Here is a 26653-nt window from a genome sequence, read left to right as displayed (position 1 = left end):
TACGCCAACGCACTATATCTTGGCATCACAGCAGGCCTATGCCACAAGTTACAGACTGTCCAGAATGCTGCTGCTCGGCTGGTGGAGAGAATTCCTGCCAGACATCACATCTCCCCACACCTCCGTAAACTCCACTGGCTCCCCATTTCCAAGAGATGTATTTTTAAGGCCATGACCCTGGCTTTCCGGGCCTCCAAGGGCAAAGGCTCGGCCCATCTGAAAAGCACTCTGAGACCGTATGTCAACACCAGGACACTACGCTCAAATTCCCTACTTCTGCTGGAAACCCCTAGATTTAAACGTACTCGCGCCGGAGGGAAAACATTCGAGGTCTGTGCCACTCGGTGTTGGAATAACCTCCCGGTTGCATTACGAGCCTGTCAAACCGAATTAGCATTCCGAAAGTCCCTGAAAACACATCTCTTCCCCATATAATGCCCCATCGGTGCCTAGCCTCTAAGTTCCATGATTTATCAGCGCCGGGACGCCCCGTTGGGGCTGCTGTTGCGCTTTACAAAATACACAAATAAATAAATAAATAAATAAATATGTGCGATGGACATGTGAGTAAAATGTGAAGTGTGACGTGTTGGGATGGGTGACTCTCTACAGGTCCACCAGCCCCCTTTCCTACAGCCAGTCTATACCGGCAGCAGTTATGGCGCCGGTGTCCCCGTATCGGTGACCCGATCTGTCTGCTTTTGTGCCCATTACTAAGTTTAGGTCTCCCCCAATGAGCAGGAGAGAGGCAGGAGATTGGAGCGATTCCGAAATGGCGTTTTTCAAGAAAATGTCCTGCCCTGAGTTCGGGGCGTAGAGGGAGACAATCGTGAAGCTCTGATTCCCCAAAAGGAAGGTGTATGCTAGTAACCTACCCTTGATCTCCCCCACCTTGTCTTCTACGCTGCCGCGGAAGCTCTTGGAAACTAGAATGGCCACCCCTGCTTTCTTTGTGGGGAGTGAGGAAAAAAACTGTTGGGGAAAGGCACGTGAGCGCATCCTGTGCCAATCTTTGGGTAGAAGGTGGGTCTCTTGTAAGAGGCATATGTCCGCCTCAGAGTTCTCCAAGTATGAAAGCACAGCCCTACGCTTAATCGGGTTGTTCAGACCCTTCACATTAAGGGTTAGTACCTTTAAACTAGACTCCATCCCAAGAGGTCAAACGCGCCACAAGCCGTAGAGAAGCATAGCAAGTCAAACCTTGCTTCAGCAACAGAAGCACATACCCCTGATGTTTCTGACATTGAATCAAGAAGCGGTACAGTCCCACAGAACCCCCTGGCACACTGAGTCCCCCCCTCTGTCCCACCCCCTTACCCCCACCCCAACAGCCCCCCGCAAACTTCCCCGTGTCCCCCACTCTCCCCCCCCTCCCGCAGGACCAACCCCTCACCCCAACTGTGGTCCCCCTCCCGTCATCCCCCTTCCGCCCCCCTCCCCCATTCCCAGCAACAACTGGAACTCCAACTTTACCATAGTCCTGGGCCTATCCAAGCGTAGTTCAGGCCCACAGAGTCTTCTCCGTGCGGAGTGTGTGGTGATGGCGATCCCATCGCCCCCCCCCCCCCCCCCCCTTCACCCCTGACCCGCTCATCCTGAAGCAAATGAACCCCCATGCATAATTATAGCGAAGGCCGATGCCCTGGAGCACCCTTCGTGTCCTGCTGTATCATTCAGACGTTGCTGTGTCTTTGGATACCTCCTGGATAGCCGCCGCCTGTTCCTGTGCCACCAGCTGAGGATCCGGCTTCAGGGACCCCTTGGGCCCTCTTCGGTACTTTACTCGGTTCCAGCCATCGTCCGAATTCCGTGATGGAGATCTGGGTGAGGACTGTCTCCCGGCCAACTCCTCCTCGGCGTCATCGTCCAGGGTGATCCCCAAAATCGCACATGTGTCCTGTAGGGATCGGAGCTGCTGCAAGGTCCCGTTCCATTTAAAGATTATCCGGAATGGGTGGCCCCATGAGTACGGGATCCCTTTGTCCCGCAGGAAGGCGGTGACTGGCTTGAAAGTATTCCTTTCCTGCAGAGTTATGGCCGAGAGGTCCTGAAACAACGACACAGAGTGGCTCTGGTATTGAAGAGGCTGTTTCCTGCGAGCCGCCAGTAAGATGCGTTCTTTCAGCTGGAAGTCTGGGAGGAATGCTAGAGTGTCTGGTGGGGGGGCAGACGCAATTCGTGCCAGGCCTACCCTATGTGCCCTGTCAATGCGTACCTCGAAGTCCTCTCCCTCGTCCAAAACGTCCCTGAAGAGGCCTTGCAGGAAGAGAGTGACATTCGTTCCTTCCGTTTTGAGTGCCACGCCCCGGACCCGTATGTTATTTCTTCGAGACCTGTTTTCCAGGTCTTCTGCATGAGCCTCGAGATCTACCTGCTGCTCCTTGAGGCGTACCACTTCTTGTTGCAGTTGCACTATCTCCTCACCTCTGGACAGGTCGGCTTCTTGCACCGCAGCCACTCGCTCCCCCAGGCCATCCACATCTCTGCGCATTTCTCTGACTTCACCCGCCACGTCTTGCTTCAGTGTTTGGAAGTCCTCCTTCAGGGTATTGAAAAGAGTCTCCAGGAAGGACTTAGTGATGGGGGCGCCTTCATCGTCTTGTCCACCGGCGACCCTCTGGGCCACCGAGGGCAATGGGCTTTTGTCTCCCTTGGGGGCATTCTTCCCTAACATGTCCGGGATCGTGCGTCCCGTTCTTCGCTGCCCCGTAGCCATCTCGCCCAAGAAGGACGTCCGTGGGGGGTCTCAGATTCCTCCCCTCCGGGGGGACGGGTAGAGCCGCAATGTTGTGCCGCAGGCCAACCCTTGAGTCCAGAAGTTAGGGTCTGTGTAGGCTTCTTTGCTTGTCGTTCCGTGCCAGTGCACAGTGTCGGTGCCTGCAGCGCAGTAGTAAGCGGAGCCCACACCTGCTCCCCCGGGCGTTCAGCTGTCTTCTCCCAATTCCTTGCGCCTCCACTGTACCTTGGGGCCACACTACGATTGTCGGCGGTGCCAGGTGTCCCGTCGGGCCACGCATCACAGCGTAATACTTGTAAGTTGGTAAACTCTAGGTCGCAGTCGCTATCAGGAGGGGGCACCAGGTTATCGCACTATCATTGTTGCAATGTCGCCAGTGGATCGTTTGGGGGGGTTTGGGGGGTTCCGATGTGTCCCCCCGCAGCCTCAACACCAGGCCTGCAGGCCGGGGGCTCGGGTGACACGCAACAGGCAGCGCGGCGCGGGTCCCGGCCCAGATCAGCCTCCACTCACCGGACGTTGCCGCTCGCTCCACGTCACTGCTCGTGCCCCTGCGCCACACAGGTAGATAGGGCGTCTCTGTCCTGGAGGTTGCTTCCGCTCCGGGGCCGGACCCGGGCCCGGGCCCAAAAGCCAGGGCCTCGATTTGCCACGAGCCGACGCGGGCGCGACCCGCCGGCAGCCACCTCCCCCGGCGGCTGAAGAGTCGCAAGGCGTCGGGTCTCCCTTCACAGCTCCTGGCCAGCCGCGGCGCCGGAGTCCACTCACCCCTGCGCTTGGGACACTCCGCCGTCCCCAACGGCCAGCACTACGCTCGCCCAGCAGGGTAGTTCAAGGAGCGGCGGGGCCCCGGGTCCAGGCCCAGCAGCCGAGGGCTCGATTAGTCCTGCAAGCCGGCTTCGACGCGACCCACTCGCGGGTGCTCCCTCAGTGGCCGGAGAGTCCCGGGAAGCTGGGCACTTTTTCACAGCCCCGCCGATGTCCTCCGGTCGGCCGCCACACCAGGGTCCGTTCACCCCGCTCGGGGGGGACCACAGCCGCCGCCAGCAACCACCGCTTCTTCCGTCCAGCAAAATGGCAGGCTGGACCTCGCTGCGGAGGAAGTCCCGCTCAGGGCAGCAGCGGGACACCGCCGGTCCGGGAAACAGCAGGGTTCGGCTGTCGATGCCCCAGGCAGCAAGCACTCACGTTTTGTGGGGCGCCTGCAGGTGGTAGAGGCTTTTAGGTGGTCAGGATAGGGGATTCAGGCCGGGAGCCTCACTCAGGAACGTCCTTCCCGATCGCCATCTTGGCCAGGCCCCCATTTCTGGGCCTTTTGAAGTTTGTGGGACAATAGGAGTAGCAGCCCAGTCAGGTTTGTTGCGGTGCCTGCAGATGCTGGGGAGTGACTCCTTCACTTCAAGGGAAATTGCTTAGGGTATCCTTGATGCCCAAAAGCCTGGAGAGGAACCTGTAAGAAGCACAGGCACAGACGACGAAAATTTGCAGAACAGCAAGACCGTGAGCAGCAGGAGTCTTCCTTGGGGTGTCCTCAGTTCCAGGGGAAGTCCAGCGAAATCCAGGTGACCAGACGGTCGAAGTGGAAGTTGTTTCGGGTTTGAATCTTTTCTCACAACGAATCTCAAGAGCAACCCATAGGTAAACTCTTAAGAACCCTAGGGAAAGGGTTGTAACGATTCAGAGTTTCTTCCCAGAGGATGGGCTGCACAGAGGGGAGGATACTTCCATGTCCTTTGTCCAGTTTTATGCCAGAGCGGGAGCTGAGGGCTCCCTGAATTGGCTCAAACTGGAGGAGGGTAGCAAAATATCCCCTTCAAAGCAGTCATGTGGTGCTGTCAAGCACCCCCACCCCAGCCCAATACACAAAGTCGTGTCTGGGAGATGGTCACACCTCCCTGTGGCAGGAAACCTATTGTTCTACCTTCCCCTGCTTGAGATCTGAGGTAATTGAAATTTTTATGGTCGAGTATGTCCCCTAACGTGTACCCCAACGTCTCCATGTACGTGCTTAAAGTACATGTATTTTCCCTCCATGACCGAATATGAAGACGCAAATACATTTGCGTCCAACGATAACATGTCCTCTACCAGATCCACCTGGAATGGATCGATAATTCAGTTTCTAAACATGCCGTGCCAACGTCTTTACATGGTGCACTTCTGAAATTCGCACACGTTTTTCTTCATGTTTCCTGGCCCAGTCCCTTAAATGTGGCCTCTCTGTCTCATCTCTCCTGTCTCCGAGGGCTGTGTGCATCCCTGACCCCTGCCTTACTTCCTGCCAGCGCAGCGGTGCCCGGCTCGGCCTGGACTGTCTGCCAAATTCATGTTTTACCTACAGTTATCTGCTCAGCCTCCTCAAAAACACATTCCAGTCTAGTGAAATAGGTAAACATCTTCCCGGCTGCAGAGCAAAGGGCCCGGCCTTTTCTGTCCTCCTTGCAAGTGATTTACTGATTCCGTTACCATGGTAGGCCCATGGCTCCGCACGTTGCACCTAGACACGTATGCACGCACTAGCTTTCAGTATGGGATGGCCCCTGCCCGAGAGACCTTTTACTTCAGACACTACATCCTCCAAACATAAGATACCAGATATGCTATAGGTACAGGTTGCCCTGACACTCCAGACACCAGTCTCCTCCACTAGTGCTAAAATCACAGCCCCCCAGTTTTACGTCATGCTAGTTGCGCGCGCATCCGGGTTAAGGGTTTCTGCTGATCCTGCAATATTCCTCTATGCATCCACCCACATGTGACGATTCTTGTGACGTTTCTGACATGTACAGTGCACGCCCATGTGTACGCCTCTTTTTCACGCCTCCTCTTACGCACATGTGTTCTTATCTCGCTCTTTTCACCTGTTACGCCTACTGTATTGGATTCAATTATGTTACTTTACTATATATAATGTGTAATGTTAATAAAACGTTGACTGTCCCTTCCCGAACCCTAGTGGTGACGGAACATGATATCCAACCTCGAGGTTCATTGTCCATTAAAACCCGTATGACTCAGATACCACGGACTCTGCCTCTCATTTGAATGAGCTGTCTTGTAATGATAATCATGCGGAAAAATGAGTAGGTAAATTTATTTACCACAGATCGCTCCGTAGCAGGAGGGCAGAATAGAGTCTCGGGTCGGCAGCAGCACTAGCTTGCTGGCAGACTCTGAAAGGCTGTAACTGGTAGCACTGGGGGCTTCCCAGAGGAGCCCTCTGGTGCCTGGATTCATACCTCCAACACCGGTAACAGTGTTGTGGTAGGATTTCATCATGCTTGATACCAAACCTGCCCAGGTTTAATTCAGCAGGTATAGACGTCGCTATCACGTAATGACAGATGGCCACTGTATGTTATGAAAACAACTGACTTTCAAAGCCTGTAGAATCGACTTTGGGGTTTGTAAGGAGTGACCTTTGTGAGAAGTTGGCCTGATATATGATGCTCACTAGTTCTAGTGATCTCCTTGTATCAGTCCAAACAACCCTAATGGTGATTGGTTGTAAGTCAACCTTATTGACCAGCTATCCTAATGGTAGCATGGACAAAGCAGTCTTAGGCTAAACTCTTTTGGCATGTGAAGCCAGCTGTTTTACCACCTATAACCCCTTGAATACCAAATGAAAGGACACCATACAGGTAGTTATGAAAATAACCAAGATATTTATTAACTAACAAACACCTCTGAACTCTTTATGAGATCAGAGGGCTAAGCACATGACAAGACTCTTAAGAAAAATTATGTTAAGTTGCACAAATTACAATGGTGCCCTAGGGGCACGACAAACCATATACTAAGTAAATGGTATAAGGAAATCGATAGAAGGAATGGAGCTGTCCAGAGGCTGTAGGATCGCTGGGACTACACTATCCTGACCTGAGGTAAGTAATAGGAGGCCCACGGGACGCGGGTGCAGAGTGTGAACTCACACGCGAGATGCGTAACAGTCAATGGACAGTACAAATTACGAAAAGGTAAGTATTAGACAGTTCCGACTAGCTAGGACTAAAACGACTGGAAATCTGGACAGTAGGAGAGTCAATCTTCCCTTGAGCACCAAAATGCTCTTGTTACCTCACCCACGGGCTGCGGGTGCATAGGTGTCAAAGCGTGTTGGGTTTCCGCGTTGAAGTCTATGGAGCCTGGAAGAAAAGATGCTGCAGGCGGCCAGAAGGAAGATGTCCTGAGTGATCCAAGGGTGGATCAAGGAAGATGAAGACCTGAAAGCAGAGGGGACAATGTTCACAGTCACTAGCCAGTGACTGGAGTGGAACCAGGAAGGAACCAGATGCTGTTGTCGCAATCAGGTGAAGAGTGGACGCTTGACTCTGCAGCCACGTGGACCAGGTGGTGTCTTCGACGACCAGCATGGAGGCACGAGCCGTCCCACGCAGGCTCTCGCTGTCGGCGGTGTTGGATCCGGATTCGGCGTCAACAGGCCTTGGCAAAGGCAACCCACGCGGTGAGTGGAAAAGGCGTCTGGTGCGGACCAGGAGGGTCCGGGATGCTTCTCCTTTCCAGGGAAGCAGGGGCAAGTCTGGAGCAACCAGACCAGCGGTGTGGATTTCAAGGATCGTCGTCTAGGCGGCCACTAGCCAGCCGGCAAGTGACCAGACAACGCGTCAAGCAGCAATCAAGCAAAAGGGCCCCACGCAGATCTCGTGGATGCTGGAGGGCTGGTCTTCTGTGCCGGAGCTGCTCGGGGCTGGGGCTTCTCAATCCCAAAGCACTTCGTCGAGGATGCCTCTGAAGTCGTGCTGGAATCGAAGTGCAGTTTCTCCAAGATGGCCGGTCCCACGTGTCTCGTCGCACCCACGGATCTCAGCTGTGCTGCAGATATAGGTAGAGATCGGAGAGGTCTGGGAATCCGGGTCTCATCAGGCTCTGAAGTCTGGATTCACTCGGGAAGACGACAAAGTGAACCGCTAGGATGCTTGATGGTGCCTGCAGATGGAGGGTGGTCACTCCTTGGCCACAAGGGAGATTTCTTCAGTCTTCTGTGGAGCAGAACGTCGAAGTCCAGAGTTTCTACTTCGTAGAGTTTCAAATCAGGATAATCTAAATTTGGAATGGTACCAGCTCCTACCTTTATTCTCCTAAAGGGGGCTGTTCTATGACTAGGTCCCTCCTATGGGTGGGACCAGGAAGGGGGGTGTTTACACCCCCTATCCTTTGTCCAGTTTCGCGCCAGAGCTGGGGCTGGAGTGCCCCAGCAACTGATTTGAACCGGTGTATGCACAGGGACACCTTGTGTGCCCCAGGCCTGTCTCATTCCTTCCAGGCCTGTCTCATTCCTTCCAGGCCTGTCCTACCTAATACACAAAATCCTGTCTGAGGTGGTGCTAGCACCTCCCAAGGCAGGAAACCCTTTGTCCAAGCCTCCCTCGCTAGAAGGACTCCCAGCAGCAGGAGGTCAGACTTGTGTCTGTGGTGGCAGCATCCTTTTTGTGATGCTGAGGCTCGAGTTAACTTTAACCAGGGTTCACAGTTACATACATGTTGTGTCCTTCTAGAAGGGTGGAATGCTACCCCCGTCGCCAGAACAATTCGTATGACACCTTACTCGACATGTTTTGATAATGCTATGCCAAAGTTAGCAATAACCGCGAGGTTATAATGCACTTAAGAGTATATGGTTTAGCATTATCATGGAAACAGCTAAAGGACTTGGTTCCGAAAGCTGTAGACAGGCTCAGCTCATGCTAGAGCACCATCTCACATAATTCCAAGCACTCTGCCTTCAGGATTACTAAGGCCTGCCATAGGAATGACTTATAGGAGGATATGTGTCCATTTTAGGTTTAGATATAGGTATACTATATCTAAAGCAAAGGGTGACTACACCACCTTGCCCCAGCTGATTGATCAGCCAGTTGTGTCAGATTTGGATGGCCAGCCAGGAGTGGCATAATACATGCTGCAGCCCCTGGTAGGCCTTGGGTGCACTTATGCCCTGGGTACCTATGGTACACTGTACAAGGACTTACAAGAGTGACCCAATACCAATTAGATATGTACCTAAGGTACATGGAGTCCATTTTAACAGAGAGAGCAGGAAGCCTGGGGTCCTGAATAGCAGGATCCCAGGCCAAGTAAGTCAAAAACCAGCTAAACACTAGGCAAAAAGTTGGGGGTAACCATAGTCCGATATCCACCTTCCTACAACCTGCTCATGCAGGGCATCCTCACACTTCTAACCTGGCACCCTGCCTCCAGGATTAAAAGGCCTGCCTTCGGGGTGTCTTATCGGTTTTAAGTGCAGTGACGTCAGATATAAGAAAACTTGTATCTGTTGTAAGTGGTGCTAGCACCAGCTTACACAGGCATGCAAGGCAGACCTTTAGTCACAACTTGAGTGGTCTCTCATGGGTAGCATAATACATGCTGCAACCCATGGGAAATCCTTGGTGTACCTATGCCCTGGGTACCTTAATAGTAGATTATACAAGGAACTTAGAAAGGTACACCAGTAGCCAATTAGGAAGGTACCGAAGTACTTATCACTGTCACATATAGGGAGAAAGCACAGTGACTGGGGTCCTGAGTCAGAAAAGTCCTTAAACAGAATTGCTCTAGTAAAAAGTGGGGGTAACCATGAAAGCAGAGCCGACTTTCCTACAAGGGTATACTATTTATATGGCAATAGCTAGAAAGAAGGAACTTGCAGCAGGAGGTAGGAAATTCAAACTTAATTCCTGCTTGCATCAGGGGGCCCACCGTTATTCTCATGACCAGGTATGTAATTATAAGGCCTATTTGCAGATTTCTACTATGGCTACCTGTGCCATTTTACTCTCTAAAATAATTTTCTACCCAACTTTTGCTGTGAAGGGGAGTGAAGATTTAGCCACAAATGTGTCTGATCTTTTATTCTTTTAAAACAATTTGCACATAAACTCTTGCTGCTACGTGACTGGATTTTTGCACACAATAGTACATTTTCTGAAAACTGCTCCTATATGAAAGTTTAATATTAACGAATTGCGTATGTACTTAATTCAATGTATTTGTTGCGGTTTTAAAAATGTAATTGTAATTTGACTATTCCGTTATATTGGTTACCAACCATCTATATATCCTGCTCCATTCAGTGTCTCTATACCTCTTGCATAATTTACACACAACCTTTGCTGCTAAGGGAGAACTAAGTTTCTGCCACAAATGTATTTGATCCCTCTCTCATTAGAATAATTTGCATATAAACCTCTGCTGCTATGTGGCTATGATTATTGCATAAAACCGTAACTTTTATGAATTGCTTCTGAATGGTTTTAATTCTACCAAATGGCCTATGTATTTAATTTCATTTATTTATTGTGGAAAATGATTTAAATATGTAATTGTAATTTGACAATTCTGTTATATTTGTGACCATCATTTTATATATCCTGTTTCATTTTAATGTGGACCTCATTAGACATCAAAATCTCAATGAATTGAATTGAAATGATTCAAAGTGTGAAACTGTGTACAGGTAAAGTCAATTGTTACAGGTAAATAACTTAATATGGAAAGACACCATGTTATCAATTTAATTCGTTTTTGCAAACTTCATGTGGCAACTAACACTTTATTTTGTCTCACCAGGATATTTCAGCCCAAGAAAGTAATATATTAGGAGCGTTTTGTGATATGAATGTAAGTGGTTTTATTATTTGTTTTTTGTTGCTTATAAAAATTTAACCTGTTACATATGTAGTACCACAACTTCAGGCAAATGCACATAAACCTAAGAAAGTATGTATTGTATCTTCTTTTTTATTAACATAATACTGAACTCTGTTGGTAACAAATTAAACAAAACATACACAGCCTCAAATATTTATTTTTATGTGTTGGCTTCGTTCTCCCATAACAAAATGAGTTGACGGCTGATTGTTCTGGGTCTACATTTTGAGTACCTTATAACTCAACTTCAGCCTGTAGCTGGGTTGGGGTGGATCATCCGGGGACCGAATGACTACATTTCATCAGGAACACTGATTTGCTGCCCTGGGTTTTCCTTTTTCAGTGTTAGCTGAGTTAGCCCAGTTTGTCCAGTTGCAATTAACCTAGACTAAAACTAATAGAATGTGTTATGCTCTTAAATAAAAGACCGGAAATTACTGTTACTGTTTATATGGGATCATCAGGTAACCTTAGTCCTACTGAGCAATCCTTTGGTCTTCTCGTTGCTAAGGAGTTTTTTGCAAGTGAGTAGAGCAGGGAGGAATGAATAGAGAGAGGTTCGAAATGTAGGAGAGCGATTGATGAATGGAACAATACATATCTAAGACGTTTTGAAAAATGGAAATCTTTTCGTGAGAAGTAGGTGACAAAGCAAAAAGAAATAAGGATGAGCACTAGAAAAGCATCAGAAGTGACAAGGCTGGAGACAACATGAAATAGAAAAGAAAATGACAGAAAGCCTCAAGTTTGAGGCACACAGAATAATGAAAAATTAACGAGTGCTCACAGAATGGGGCAGACTATGTAAAGGAGAAATAAATAGCCCACAGAGAGACGAAAGGCAAAAGTTAACCGAGAAAGGACACACGGAATAAGAGCAAGGAAGAGAAAGAGTGTAAATCGAATATGAGAAAGATCACAAAGGAGATGGAGACCAAAGGAAAGGCAACCCATGCAATTAGCACGCACACAAAATGATAGCCACCCTAGAGGAGATAGTAGAGAACAAAATACATTACACACCCAACTGGAAAAAAGAGTGCATAAAGACTGCAGAATGAAGCAAATGACGAGCACATGGAATGGTAGAGATGACTCAAAAAAAGAGTATTAGAAAATTCAAGAAATTATAGAGCACAGCATTGATCAAGCAAACAAAGGCATGAAAAATGTTGGTCAAACACTGAAAAGTATGGAGGATTTTTTATTTTATATTTCACAGACTTTTATATAGCGCGAACCTGACCCGATATCGGGTATCAGAGCGCTTTACATAGCACCAGGACACATTCGTTTTTTTGTGTTTTTTTTTTTGTGGTCATTGCTGAGTCTCAAACCCGGTACCCCAGATTCGAGGTTGACAGCCCTAGCCGTTAGTCCAACTCCTCTCCCCAATAGTGAATGCAAAAAACATGAGGTTGAATGAGTATCTGAAAACGGAAGGGAGCCATACAACTAGTGGGAAAATATAGAAGAGAATAGAGAATCTACACCCCCACACCCGATTCAAAAGCATAAAATTAAGTTTGTCACCATTTAAGCAGGAGTGACAAGTATGTGCTGAATGTAGGAAAGGGCAGGCGTGAGTGGAAAGCTCACTGAACTAGCATCCTTTTCAATGTACTCGACCTGCAGCCTGATTGACAAAGCTGAGCACAAGCCTAATATGTTTTATATGTGCATTTATATGTTTGAATGTGAAGTTATGTTTCAAACCTTCTGATTTGTGTCTTCGATATTGAGCTTGAGAGCATTGACTTCCTTGGCAAAGAAGTTGTTCCAGAACCCTGGGTCACTGGAAGTTAAAATGTTATTTTAGGGACATGTATTTTCTTGTAGGAAAGTTAATTTAACAATGATTGATTTTTAATTTAAATAATTTTTTTTCTGCAGGATGTAGAAGTTCCTTTGCATCTACTTCGTTATGTTTGTCTTTTCTGCGGAAAAAATGGCCTTTCTCTCATGAAGGATTGTTTTGAGTTTGGCACTCCCGAATCACTTCCATTTTTAATAGCACATGCTTTTATTACTGTTGTGTCAAATGTAAGTATGTTTTGCTTTTCAAATATTAAACATAAAAAGTTTTTTATTTGAGGTAGTGGAAGCCAATAATGGTTGGCTAGCCGAGCGTTCACAAATACGTACTGTCTTTTACATTAGTTTTCCAGTGATGCATGAAAAACAATATTTTTTGCTACTACAAAAATGACTCCTTTAGTCTTGATTAAGCATTGTGTTGGTGGGGTAAGAGCTGTCAGCTGCACTGATGTGTAGGGCAATTGAGTAGCAACTTTCCATGATTCTAAAAGCCACGATATGGGTGGGTGTGTGATGCGATGGTGCCTCTGTAAATTAACTAGTGGGTGTTACAAAACATAATAGAAAGTGGCTATTTTGGGTAGGAGGTGGGTAATATTTGAGCTTCTGCTGAATCGGAGATGGTGGACTCATAAGATATGATATGACAGCCAGTTGGTTGTAATATTCAGGGTTGTTAGCACTTTGTCTTCATGGTACTGGAGCAGTCTCTTGTCCCTTTCTTGAATTGATTTCTGTTAGTTTGAACCATTTTCAAAATAACTTAACTTTTCATTCTTCATCACTCCTTATAAAAGGACTCCTGCAACCATATTACTTCTCTAGGTATTCGGTCACAAATGCTTGCATCAGTTTATGTTCAGACTACCATTTTTTTAATGTAAGCTTCAGAATCTTATAATAAAAGTGCTTCTTCCTATATTAACACTAGAGCTGTAACTTGTGTTGGAATTTATCCCTGTCTGTTTTGTTTGGTTTTTAGATCAGAATATGGCTTCACATCCCTGCTGTTATGCAGCACATTATACCCTTCAGGACATATGTTATAAGGCAAGTGGGGAGTGTTAAAATGTGCTCAAATTGATTTGAGGTTTTTTAGATCATCTGTAACCAGAGAAGTGGAAGAACAAATTTTGTGGTTTTGTTCCTTCTGTATTGCCAGTTGGTCTACCTAGTGAGACTTCCTGACCATTTTTTCAAGAGTCAATTGTATTTGTCTGCTGGCCCATTAACAGATATGTTTGTATTATTTATTTGGTTCATCCTATGTTTGACTTTCTTTTGTACAAACAAATTACAACTGACAAATTATAGGCCTGATCTGATCGAGACATCTAGCTGCAGATTCCTTACCTTTGAATTATCGCAAGGCACCAGACTGGATCCAGACATTTTTTACAGCAGTACCTCTTTGTGTCGTTAGAGGGCATTGATCGACTGAGTCCTTAGCGACCTTGTCCACCAGACGTGACGTCGACAGAGTCCATTTAAGCCCTACCCTGATGCCAGTTTCTCCTGTTCCGTGCTTCAAACGCGGATCCAGAGAACGGTTCCTCAGACTGTTGTCTGGCCTGCCTCGACTTTTTTGTCGATGGAACAGTGCGCCTTTTTCTCATGTCAACGTGATTCGAACTCAGCAGATTTCGGCCACATATCCTTCTACTCTTTGCATGTGGTGCCTTGGGGGTCACTATGACTCGAAGGAGTGTGACTCTTGTCGCCAACTTCACCCAAAACCGTTGCGGGAACGCATGCATGAATCTACATGCGGTGCGCTTGTTGGAGGTTTTGCGTTGTTAGTGATCTCGTTCAAGAGCCCGCTTCAGAAGTCCTTACCGTGGGCGTCTTTCGACCTCCACATCCAAAGGTAAGTTTGGGTCTCCACCATCCTCTGGTGTGCTTTTCTGCCCCAAGGTGGTCAGAGGAGCCTTGACTGAATCCACGGTGGCAGGGTCACTCTTTGCTTTAGTTAGTGACACCAGTGCCCGATCAACTCCGATGTCCGCGGTGCTGATTGACGCTACGCCATCTCCTCGCTCTGATGCCAAGGTTTCGCCGCATCAACGCTGGATGGTGTTGGGGGTAGTGCCAGAGGTGAAGCTTGCCTTGGACACCGTTCTCCTAACTTTTTGAGGAGAACCTTACTGTCTTTCCTCTGGGAGAACAGATTTTTGAAGGCAAAGGAGAGGAGATTAGGTTTGTTCACCTCATACATGACACTGTCCAGCCTTCTCTGGTGATTAGTTGGCTTGTTGAGGCTAGTAACCTTGACTCCTCCTATCCTCTGCCCTCTTTTCTCCTCCAGGCCTCACTACCAAGGTGAGCTCCACCTTTGCTGAGCTCCTAAGAGCGCATCTGTGGTTCTAGAGCTGCAGCTCCCTTATGTGGAGGTAGCCTCTGACCCATTGATTGGTGTGCTTCTCAGGACCAAACCGGGGTTGAGCCTGTGCTTCCCTACAGTGAAGCCTTCTATGATATTTTGTTTGACTCTTGGGCTAAGCCCATCAGGGGAGTCCATGTGGACCGGTCTATAGCACCTAGATACAGACCTGCCCATGGGGACCAGGCCTTCCTTCTCGGGCAGCCTACCCTGCAGCAGTTTTGTTGTACAGGCCGCTATAGCCTCCCCTGACCTCAGCGCCCCCCTAACATCCTTCCAGACTGGGAGACCAGGAGTTTTGATACTTATGGTAGGCATATTTTCTCTGCCACCAGTTCCGCCTTGCAGTCAATTAATGCTGTTTATTTTCAGGCCAGATTTTCTCATGTGTTGTGGGATTAGGTCACACGCCTGCTACCCTAACTTCCGTATGAGACCCGGAATGATCTTACCCAGATACTCCAAAATGGGCAACAAGCAGCTAAATTGATGATATGATGTGGTATAGATACCACAGACTCTAGGGCGAGCCATGACTCTTTCAGTGGCACTCTAACGTTATGCCTGGCTCCGCAACTTTTGTTTTTCGGAGGATATTCAAGCCACCTTGGTAGACCCGCCCTTTGATGGTGTACATCTTTCCAGTGCTCAGGCCGATTTTTGCCTTGCAGGGTTTTCAGGACGGTCGGGGTGGAACAGAATATTAGTTCTGTTTTCTGTACCATCTACATCCCTAGTTCATCTTGTATTAGGCTTGTATTGGGACGTTCATCCTTGATTTCTTTCACATATGATATATGAGCCGTTGGTTTTGCTTTTCAAATGCTTTTTCCACCTACTGGTGGCACCCGATGAGGTGTTCCTGCCTTCTGCAGGTATTATTATTATTCTTAGAATGTCGATGTCAATTTGTAGTTCCCATTACTTGGGACGTATATTACTTTGAGGCTTTATGTGGCAGTGGACTTCAACGCCTGCTGGTACAAGGTGGTTTTTCTACCCAAGTTAATTCTATAAGGGGTATTTTGCTTACATTGTGCGAATGCACCGTTGCGTTGTTCCCTGTTCTACGGTGACCTTCTTCTGTATCACTTATAGGCATTCCTAGATATGTTTCTGGTACTTTAGTATCCCTTATTGCTGACTTCAATTTCTGTGCCTCAAGAAAAAAAGTGCTGAGGGTTTCCACCTTGCACCCGCGCCCCCATGGGGGTATGCCTTAAATTCTAATCGGCATCCTTCTTTACCTAGCAGAATCAATGAGACTGGTGGCATAGCCTTGGCCTATGGTATATTGTCAACTCCTGGCCTGGGCAGTGTTCCCACTTAGGTCCCTTATTAGTGAGCTGGCACTTCTTTTAGTGCTTCTCTCGCTATGCAGTGGCAGGAAAGACTCCTTACACTGATCTCTCAGTAATACGTTTTGCAGTATCTTATCTGTATTTCAGCTATGGGTGGACCTGTGCCACCCCCTTGCTGTCTATACTCTGCTTAATCTTTGAGAGGAGCTGTTATTACTTTTTGCTTTCGGGAATACCTTGTACCTTTGTTCTGAAAGCTAACATTTTTTTGACAATTCAGTTAACAACCTCTGCATTTAGGTACCGTACTGGTTGTTCTTCAGATGTTGCCATCTGACCCCTATTTTTGTGTTTGTGGCTGTTTTTGTCTTCTAGAGCTTGTTTTCTTTGAACCTTATGGCTCATTCTCCCTAGGGATTGCTTCACAAGGAGGCTTGTTGCTTCTTTTGGACTCTTTTCCCGAGAGTTCTTCCCACATCTTCACAGAATTTGATATAGTTTCTAACCCTTAGGGGTTAGTTATACCACTTCTTCCTTATTTTGCAGATTCCTTCTGCTTGAAGGATTCTGGTTATCGGTCTAGTCCTTCCGTATGTGGGCCTTGGTTTCAACTTGATCTTCTTATAGACCCAGGTGCTGATCTTCATTTCTCTACTTTAGCAGGGCTTTCAAACCTTCTGTTTTCTTTTTTGATGTGTCAACCTACTGATTGTACCTTTTCGTCAGTAGCGTTGTTTTCATGTTTCAACTGGGGTGTGATATGCCTCCACTCCCCCTATTCTGTTATATGGTACCATGCCCCTGGATACTCCGCTGATAGATAGATAGATCTATCATCAGGGGAGCTACTTAGTATTTATGCTTCTATGGCTAAAGTTTTCCCCCATGCTTTTCAATGTCTTACTCACTTCAGTCCCCTGCGGGCATTACCACAGACCTTCTGGTGAAGCGTCTCCCTTTCCCCACCTATATTCCTAGAGCAACTGGTCGCTTTATCTTATCACACACAGGCTAGTCCTGTCAGGGATATTTTAGTTGGATCAGTTCGCAGCCCCTCGTCCGGGGATGGTATTGCTTGGGCACCTAATTCAAAGATAAGGAATCTGCCGCTAGATGTCTCTATCTGATAAATGAGTTACTTACCTTCGGTATTGCCTTATCTTGTAGAGACCGGATTTAGCCGCCAATTCCTTAGTGACCCACCCTTTCTCCCCATTCTGCCAACTAGTTTTTCCTTTTATTCAAAAGTTCCCTTTCTGGGCATTCTGTGCCTTTCGGTAGGACTGAGTAATTGCTTTGATAAAAAGATGACCCTGTTTGGGCACACTGTTTCCATGAGCATTTTGAATAAGTGGCTCTCTGTTTTTGGCATGGAAAAAAGTCAAACTGACGTAAGCACATAGCACACGTCGCATTCGGTAGGCAGAGTAGTTCGCTGCCCTCTAATGACATGCAGAGGAACTACTGTAAAAAAAAGGAAAAATACTGGATCCGGTATGGTGCCTGGGGACAATCTAAAGGTAAGGAATCTGCAGCTAGATCCTGTCTCTACCAGGTAAGGCGTTACCAAAGGTAAGTAACTTATTCTTTTAGAGTTTAGCGGATGGAGTAAAGGTAGACAGGGTGGTTGAGGATTTTACGTCCGCCTCCTGGCCTTTACCCACCAAATTTAGATAAGTCTATTTGGCCCATGTACATCTCTATATATTGGCATGAACCACCACCACCATCATACCGGTTTCTGGCAGTGTGGGAAATGTTTGATAGAATACGCTGTCAAACATGACGGGCAGCCATAAAACGTTTCCAATTTTTTTTTTTTAAACAAATTCTCAAAGTGAGAGTTTTTTAGAAAAATTTAAAACACTAATGATCCCTGTGCCATTGGAATTTTTTCCTATGGTGTTAGGGGTAATTTTTCTGGTTTTGCCCTCCCTCACTGCCATGTCGCCGATTGATAGCAAAAAAAGCCATGCAGTCGCCCACTCTAAATATGGGAGATGGTCAGGTGGCTTATCGCTGATGACCCTAACTCCCTCAGGCCGTCTTACGAAGGTTTATGCTGACGGAGTACACTTTACTCTGTTGTCATAAACTCTGGTAGTCCTCCCACCTCTAAATCAGGAGACCAGACCGAGCGTTTGGCAAGGGGGGCACTCTGTTGCAGTTGCGATGGAGTGCCCTCTCTGCCAAACTCTAAATCTGCTCCGAAGTTTTTAATATTTAATGGTGTTCTATTTTAATTTCAAACAACTGCATAGCCCCCCCTTATTATATCGGAAGATGTGTATTTTGAGTTTTTGCCATTAGGAGACTTTGTTTAAAAAAAAATAGAAACATTGTTCATTTGCACATTAACAATTTCATCTGCAAAATACCTATTGCTCCTTCATAATGAAAATGCATCTGGTCCCTTTTTTTAAAAAAATATTATTTAAACAACTCCCCTTCTTGTCAATAAATTCCAGACTAGCAAAGTTTCCATTTTAAGCCAGAGTCAATACTTCAGGTATTTTGGCTACTTGCTTATTTGATGATGAATGCTCAGAATTATTCCGGACCTCTACTGTTAAAGATTTATTGTCAATTATGAATCTTAAAATGTAATGTTTTTTCTTTTTGATTTACATTAGATATTTATGCAAGTTGTCAGACCAGGAGTTGCGACAAAGTGCTGCACGTAACATGGCAGATTTAATGTGGAGCACTGTTAAGGAACCCCTGGACACTGCGTTATGCTTCGATAAAGAAAGCCTTGATCTTGCATTTAAATACTTTATGTCACCTACTCTAACAATGAGACTGGCTGGATTAAGTCAGATCACGGTTGGTCATTTTAAAATTATTTTCAATACTATTTAATACGTAGTACTCTCGCATTTATATAATGTAATTTATTGAACCTGCTTAACAGTGATTTGGATTAAGAAGAAAAAAAAATACTAAGTGATACTGCATTCTAGATAAAAATGCTCAGATATAAAATGAAGTGTGTTAATGGATAATAAACGGGAATATGAAAGGGTGTGTGTGTGTTTTATTTAAATGAGGAAGTTATGTTTTAAAAGAAATAATATATTACTTACCTGTTGAACTTCAGAGGCCTTTTTCAAAGTTCTGGAAAGACATAAGATTTGTGTAATGTGTATTTGTTGGCACCATAAGAGAGCTGGATTTTTTAAATGAGATAATTGACTACACAAGCCCAGATAAAACGATGGTCTCCAGCCACATGTAGTATATATGAATATGCCAGCAGAGACATAGTTAGTTTGTCCACCCATTTCTATGCTTATTCTATGGCTTGGAGACCCTTCTTTTTCTGACGTTTAAGTCAGACACATTTGAAATTGTAACATTTCTGGCAATTGCTTTTTTTAATCTATTTTGCATTTTAATTATTATCTGTACTTCTCAAGGCACATCTCCTACTAAAAATAGTCTGAGGGCAGGCATGGCTTGATCCCCAGGGAAGTGTTGGCTTAGGTGTCAGGCACCCATTCCCAACTTAAAACTTGCAATATTTACTGTTCCCAAAATGCTGTAATTGACAAGGTGAGAAACAGTGAAGTCGTAGTAATCTATAATGTAGGATTTCTTTATCCACAATACGCAATGGTCTAGTGGGAGATGCAGCAATTACTTTACATGCTTCACTGTGGAGTGTTATTTATATATTTGAGTTCAGGGCAAGAGTATCTTGAGATATTACCACGTTGTTCCTGTGAGGGACTGGCTGAGCTGATTGTCTCCAAGTCTCCAAAGGGAAGAAGTATGCAGGTATATACACACTGAAAATCAGCTATGAGTGCGGAGATCAAGAAGGGCAGGGACAAGCAAACTCAATGTGTTAATTGCACTTAGCAGAGTTAGGAAAGACCATCGCTGCAGGTATCAAAGTAAAGTCCTGTGAAATTAAAAACGCAGATAAACTGAATAAAGATGTATTTCAGATTTAGCTTTGGAAGTGAAATGTGAGACATTGATAACTGAGTGTTCCTAAAACAATAAGCTGTTAATTAGAGCATCGTTGAATACAACATGATAAAACGGATCACCAGGGAGGTCAGAAGAAAACATGTTTGAGGTATGTGTGGCTGTAGATGCACATGCTGTGCTTACTCTTGCTATCTAATTCTGGGCCTGGAAGTGTGCAAGTTTTTCTTCAAAGAAGTCTTTCTAATCTCGAAGTACTGTGACACCTTCTCTTGCTGGTAATGTGCATGGGCATTGTCTCCATTGTTAGATTGTTCGTTTTCTTTAAGCCGTTAGGTTCTTATGTGTGCTCCAATTAGACACAGGCATGGTGCTCTGTTCTTTTCTATTTACACGAGTTTCATCCCTCTGTCTGTATTGTTTCGATCTCGTTTCTCTTTTTCTTTTGTTTTGGGTCGACAAATCCTGCTTTGACCAGGCGGTTCTCTGTCAACCTCAACCCACTTGGGCTCTAGCCGTTCAGGGCCTCCTTCAGTCTCCTGACTGTGCCCCCCTCCACCATGTCCTCAGGGTGATGGAACGGAAACCATTTCACTATGGTCCTTGCTGCAATGTGAAATATCCTCGGACCTATCTTTATCAGGTCTGTGATTTGGGTGTCTCCTGAGCATAACAAGGTTTCTTGCGATGTCTTCCACTGGCGTAGCCAACTATGAGTACAGTACTGCCCCACCCCGATCCCAAACTAAGGAGCCTCTTCCGAAGGGTTGTCCAGCCACTCTGGAGCACCAGAGACAGATTGCCAGGCAGCCACTGCTTTCGGGCGTTGGTTGGCACAATTACCATCTTCAGATGCAACGCCTAGCTCAACGCCGTAGAAACCATCAAGCCCGACTACTTTGGCACTGCCAACGTCTGCCTTGAAGCGGACGACTTTGGTGTTAAAATCAACTTCGGAGCCGAGACCCTCTATGCCGACCAGAAAGACTGTGTTAAGTATAAATGGGTTACCCGAAATGCTACCAGACCCGGGTTACAATTACTGTACAATAAACTGATGGTCACGGTAGCTACCATACACAAGAAATTACAGCAATCACAGCACTAATTTTTTACAATAAGAGGTAAATGCAGTTTATTTTCAAAACATAGATGTAATCTGTAATGAATGCAATATAATTTCAAAGCATAAATCACTTCAGTTGGGCAACCCAGTTGCTCTTACATCTAGAATCATATACTTGTAAAAGACGGTGCTCAGGAATAGGGTAGGGAAAGATGGCGGTGTTCTGGGTCAAAGTGAGTCAGTGAGGGAGAATGACAAGGGAGAGGTAGTGTGACATAAATGCATCAAATTCGCATAGTGAGACCTTTCCGGCCTATCTCAGGTCAACTGTTCCAGTGACAGTACATAGCCTAAAATGACACTAGTATTCAATTTCTGTTGTCAAGGCTTGTATAGTAGGTAGTTGTGGACAACGTTTCGACCCCTTAGAAATCAAGGTGATTCAATCCTTAGGGTGGGGTCTTCATCAGGACTGAGGGGAGCACCTAATCTGGCCAGCAGTATATACAAATCAAGCTGTATAGTCAGGGGAAATGGGCTCACCAGAGCTCTATTTAAGTAACAAGTCCGGTCCAAAATGCCTGATCCTTTGTGGTTCAACTGTGGGTCACAAGGTCCCTCGCAGTTTGTGGGTCATATCTCTTGTTCAGACTGTACCGCTCAATCCCTGACGTGCAAGACTCAGCACTGCCTCGTGGACCATCAAGCCCATTCTCCATAAACTTCAGGTGGAGATCGACTCCCAGTAAAAACACTTAATGATAGATTCCCACACAGGCCTGATATTCTGTCGCTCAACAGTCCAAACGGCAGCAGTCGTTTGAGGAATTATTGGACATGCCAAGCAGTCAAGAAAGTGGACAAGGCTACAAGCCCTTTGCCTGTCACTCTTACACTACCACCACCTCATCCTACTCCACAGCACTCGCCCTCCCCACCGACTTCTTCAGGCAACTCTGTTCCCTATACTTTTCAGGGGTCACCTTAAGCAGACTTAGGGAGAGAGGGCGAAGGGGATACCTTCACCACTTCTCTTCAGGGGGATCCATGGGACACCTATGGGATGCTGACCCACGAGGGGAGTCTGATTCCGACCTATACCTTGTCCGTCCTGACTCCATATCCTACCATGAACTTATTGGTAGGGCTGCCTCTTTCCCCAAGGTCGATCGTCACACTAAGCCTTTAGAGGAGGACTTCCTTTTTTAGACCCTGCCCTCCACCCACTGCTCTGCTCAGTATCATCCCATGCATAAAGGCATACTCCCTCACCCCCGACATCTTTCACAACCACATCCGCGGCAGAGTCATTGCCCATAAGGTGGACAAAAAATACAAAGCTTCTCCTACTGATCCTCTTCATGGTTAACTTCCACCCAACTCCCGGACTAACTCTCAAACTACTGGTGAGATGTCCCTCCACCAGGTAAAGATAGAAAACAAATAGATGCTGCAGGTAAGAGGGTAGCTGCACAATCTGCCAGCTTTTGGCAGATTACCATTTCCATTGGGCTATTGTCTAGGTTTGACCATGCCCATTGCAATGAAATGAAGGAGATCTTCCAACACCTCCCAGAGAAAAGCAGATCTCCAACACCACTATCTGCTGCGCACTAGGTGCTATGGTCGCTGCTGGGGGGGGCCTTGGGGCAGGGGAAGGCTGGAGGTAGGAGGGAGGTGGAACTAGGGAGGCTGGGGGAAGGGGGAGCAGACTACACACCACCTTATCAATGCCACATCTATCCACCCTAGTTGCGCTGCACCACTTCCCCTGGGACCCGAACGCTCCATGTCCTCTGCACCCTTATATGACCCGCTACCCAGATGCCCACTCCTGGCAGATCCCTTCATGTCCTTTCGTGGAATGTGAATGGCTTGTTGGACCGCATCAAACATGCCTCGGTCCTCAAGTGGGCCCAACGCCATGCGCCTGACATGCTCCTCCTTCAGGAGACCCATCTCCTGGGGACCCGTTCCTCCTTCCTTGTCCGGTATGGGTTCGATAGGGTGTGGCACTCCGGTTTTGTGCGGGGTTCGCAAAGTGTTGCCATATTGACCCGGAGGGGTCTTCCCTTCACCCCTATCCATGCGAAGTCCGACGTGCAGGGTTGTTACATTTTCATATCTGGTATGCTTGAAAGTGGTGTCCTGAACCTGTTATCAACATTGTCCCTCCCCCCCTGCCACACTTCCCAGACGTGATCTCAGCCCTGTCGCCAGGGCAGACCATTGTTGGAGGTGAATTCAACGCAGTTATGCAGCCATCGCTCGATATAACAGGTGACTCATCTTCCTCACGCCTCACCTGTTCCAGGCAACTATCCAATTGTTTGGCGACTCTGGGTCTCTGACGCGTTTAGGATTTTGAACCCCCAGGTTAGACAGTACACTCACACCTCCGTGGCTCACCATACCCACTCCCGAATTGATTTGGTCCTCCTGCCCGCCACTGATTGGCAACAGGACTCCACTGTCTCTATCCTCCCCGTGGTATCTCGGACCACTGAGCCATCTCCCTCCGCTTGGGAGGCACCGTGGATGGGGTGCTTACGGTCAGGCGCATGAACGCATGGTTTATACAAGACTCGGACATTAAGGACGCGCTCGAAGTAGAACTGCAGCATTACTTTCTGGCGGACCGGGGATTGGTCCCTTCCTACGGTACACTATGGGAAGCTGATAAGGCCCACCCTACCTGGTGTACCCAGGGGTCTTGTACACGCGTATTGGGCGGCGCATACTCAGCGCCTGACCCAACTTGAGGCACAAGCCCTGAGGCTAGAAATGACCCTTGCAGAAACGATTGACGCTCACCTCACTAGACAGCTTGCGATGCTTAGGAATGAGATCCGCCAGATCTCCCTAGAGTCGGCCGAGACGCTATGGCGCTCCTCTGTGGCCCTTGTATACGGATGGGGAGACAAGAATGGGAAATTGCTTCACAACTTGGTATCGTACCCCAAGGCTAATAGAGTTATCCCTGAAATCCGAGATGCGGATGGGACCCACCACTACACTTCCAGGGACTGCTAAGCACAGCTCTACTCCACCAGGCCCCCTGAGGCCTCGTTGGATGGGTTGCTGGACCGTGCGGGGTCCGGCTGCCCCACCTCTCTCAGGCCGAATCGGCTGATCTGGACCTCCCTCTTACCCCGGAGGAAATTCGTGGGGCCATTTCCCAATTGCACTTTGGGAGGAAGTCGGGCCAGATGGTTTCCCACAAGAGTATTATGCGGTTTACCGAGATTCATTGGTGCCCCACCTAGTTGACCTCTTTTAACACATGGTTAAGACTGGCATCTCCCCCTCTGAGACTGACTTTGCCACTATAGTGGTCATCCCCAAGACCCAACCGCCCACCGCCTCCTCCTGTTCGGACTATCTTCCTATGTCCTTAAATAACACGGAAATGAAAATCTGTGCCACAGCCCTGGCCCAACGTCTCCGCCCATTGCTACGCCAATTTATTCATCCGGACCAATGTAGCTTCATGCCGGCATGCAGTACTCTGCACTGTATACGACGCCTTTACCTCGCCTTGGCCCATCGCCACTTCCTCACCCCATACTTCGCCTTGTCGCTCATTGATTTCCAGAAGGCCTTTAACACAGTAGACTGGGGCTACTTAGAGGATGTTCTTGCCATGATGGATTTTGGCCCCATTTCAGACGCCTTATCCATGTCCTGTACTCTGACCCTAAAGCCAGAATTTTGACCAACGGTGCCCTCCCAGAAGGGTTCCCAATTCGGAGAGGCACGCGTCAGGGGTCTCCTCTCTCACCACTCCTATTTGCTGCAGCGATGGAGCCCCTGGCCTACCTCATACATAACAACCCCTAAATCCAGGGATGGTCTTGGGACCCCCATCAGGTGGATAAGATCGCCCTATATGCGGATAATGTCCTGCTGTACTTGGCTGAATTGAACGTTCCGGCCCAGAATGTCTGAAGGTGCTCCAGGCATTTGAAAACGCCTCAGGCCTGAGACTTAACATGAGCAAATCTACTCTAGTCCCCCCTCCATCCCTCGAGGGCTTGCTTCGACTGGCAGTCCAATATCCCTTTATGAAGGTAATCATTTAAATACTTCGGGATCTGGGTGGCTTTGCTCCCGGAGTTGGAATGGGCTCTTAACATTACACTCCTGATTGCAAAGGCCAAACAAGACCTAAAACAATGGAAATCTCTCCCCCCCCTTAACCCCCTTGGACGGGGGGCGCTTTTCAAAATTCTGATTCTCCCCAGCTTCCTATATATTCTGCAGAATGTCACTCTCCACCTCACTGGTAGTTGGTTCCGAGACTTTGAGGGGGTCCTTAATAGGTTCCTGTGGAGAGGAGGGAGACCAAGTATAGCTTTGGCCCGCTGCCGGATTCCTCCCTTCGACTGCGGTATGGGTGTGACAAATCTCCATCTCTACTACTTAGCCACCAGACTTATTGTTGTCCATGATTGGTTTACAGGCGGTTGGTCTGACCCGGCCTACCGGACGGAGCTTATTAATATGGACTTTCCGCAAATCCAAGCCTACTTATACAGGGCCCCCATTCCACAAACTATTCCACCTATCACTAGAGCGGTCCTGGTGGCCTGGTGCTCCGCCCTGTGATACACGGGATGGGAAGAGAAACTTACCCAACACACACCTCTGTGGCACGGCTCGTGGCTGCACGAGACAGCGTCTCTCTTGGGCTTTCGGCAATGGGACCTGGTCGGGATTTCGGTGCTTGGGGACGTTTGGTCCCCGGTCCCAAAATGACCCATGGAAGGGGTGCCACGCAGCACCCCTCCTTTAAAAAAATTCCAAATGGAAATAAAAATTCTGGCATGTTGCAGAAGGTCAGGCCCACTGGAGGCTCAGGTTATGATGTGGGATTTGGGCGAGGGGGTGTCCAGGATATACCGCTCCCTCGTGAACAATGGCCCAAATGCCTTAGATTCAATACGAGCCAGTTGGGAGGCTTGGGTGGGTCGCTTGGAGGAGGCGAACTGGCGTGATGCCTCTATAACCCCTAAAACTAATGACTTTCTCTAAACTGCGCCTCATCCAACTTTATTACCTCCATATGGCTTATCTCACTCCTGCGTGCCTGCACAGGGCAAGGCTGCGCCCCTCCCCGGAATGTCCACGATGCAGTCATGCCCCGGCCGATTTCTTCCACATGGTATGGTTCTGTCCTGCCCTTGCTCTATTTTGGACGGGTGGGGAGTTGAATTGTACATAGGTTCTGGGGTGGCAGGTCCCTCACGATCCTATACGCCTTCTTCTGGGTGTTTTTGATGGCTTGAATGGCTACAGAGCCAACAAGAGCTTTTTGGGCACGGCGGTGGCCAAGCGAGACATCGCGGGGGCCTGGGCCCAAGCCAAACCTTCTAATGTGAGAAAGTGGCAACGAGGAGTGGATTGGTCCACGGCTCAAGAAGAACCCCTCTTTGAGGCCAGGGGATGTCCCAAGAAATTTCATAAGATATGGGGTAAATGGTTGAATCTACTATCTTGAGATATGTGCATGTCCTTTCTCCTATATCTCTATATTGTTTTTTCAGCAAAGTAACTACCTTGCAATTTTTCACTTACTTTTGGGATGCTTGCTGTAAGCTGGGGACAGACTTTGATTTATTGTGTATCTGTGTGCTGTCTTTGATTAGTTTGTTTCTTCAAATGCAAATAAACTGGATTATCAAAAAAAATGTCACTTCTGGTAGTCCAGAGTGCAAGTGAAGATGCAGATCGAAACAGCG

General features: G+C 47.5%; 1 protein-coding gene across 2 annotated transcripts in view; it reads left to right on the top strand.

Annotated features, from left to right (window-relative positions):
- Positions 1-26653, top strand: part of USP34 (ubiquitin specific peptidase 34) — a 2709276-nt gene that overhangs the window by 151247 nt on the left and 2531376 nt on the right. For both annotated transcript variants that reach the window (XM_086927486.1, XM_086927485.1), the window contains exons 4-7: positions 10331-10381; positions 12305-12454; positions 13212-13279; positions 18544-18736. In XM_086927486.1, coding sequence (XP_086783612.1) covers positions 10331-10381; positions 12305-12454; positions 13212-13279; positions 18544-18736 — 462 coding nt within the window. The remainder of the gene's footprint in view (positions 1-10330; positions 10382-12304; positions 12455-13211; positions 13280-18543; positions 18737-26653) is intronic.

Source organism: Lissotriton vulgaris, chromosome 6 (genome assembly GCF_964263255.1).
Source record: "Lissotriton vulgaris chromosome 6, aLisVul1.2, whole genome shotgun sequence".
Lineage (NCBI taxonomy): Eukaryota > Metazoa > Chordata > Amphibia > Caudata > Salamandridae > Lissotriton > Lissotriton vulgaris.
The sequence above is the reverse complement of the archived record's forward strand: the minus strand, read 5'-3'. Positions and strand labels throughout refer to the sequence as shown.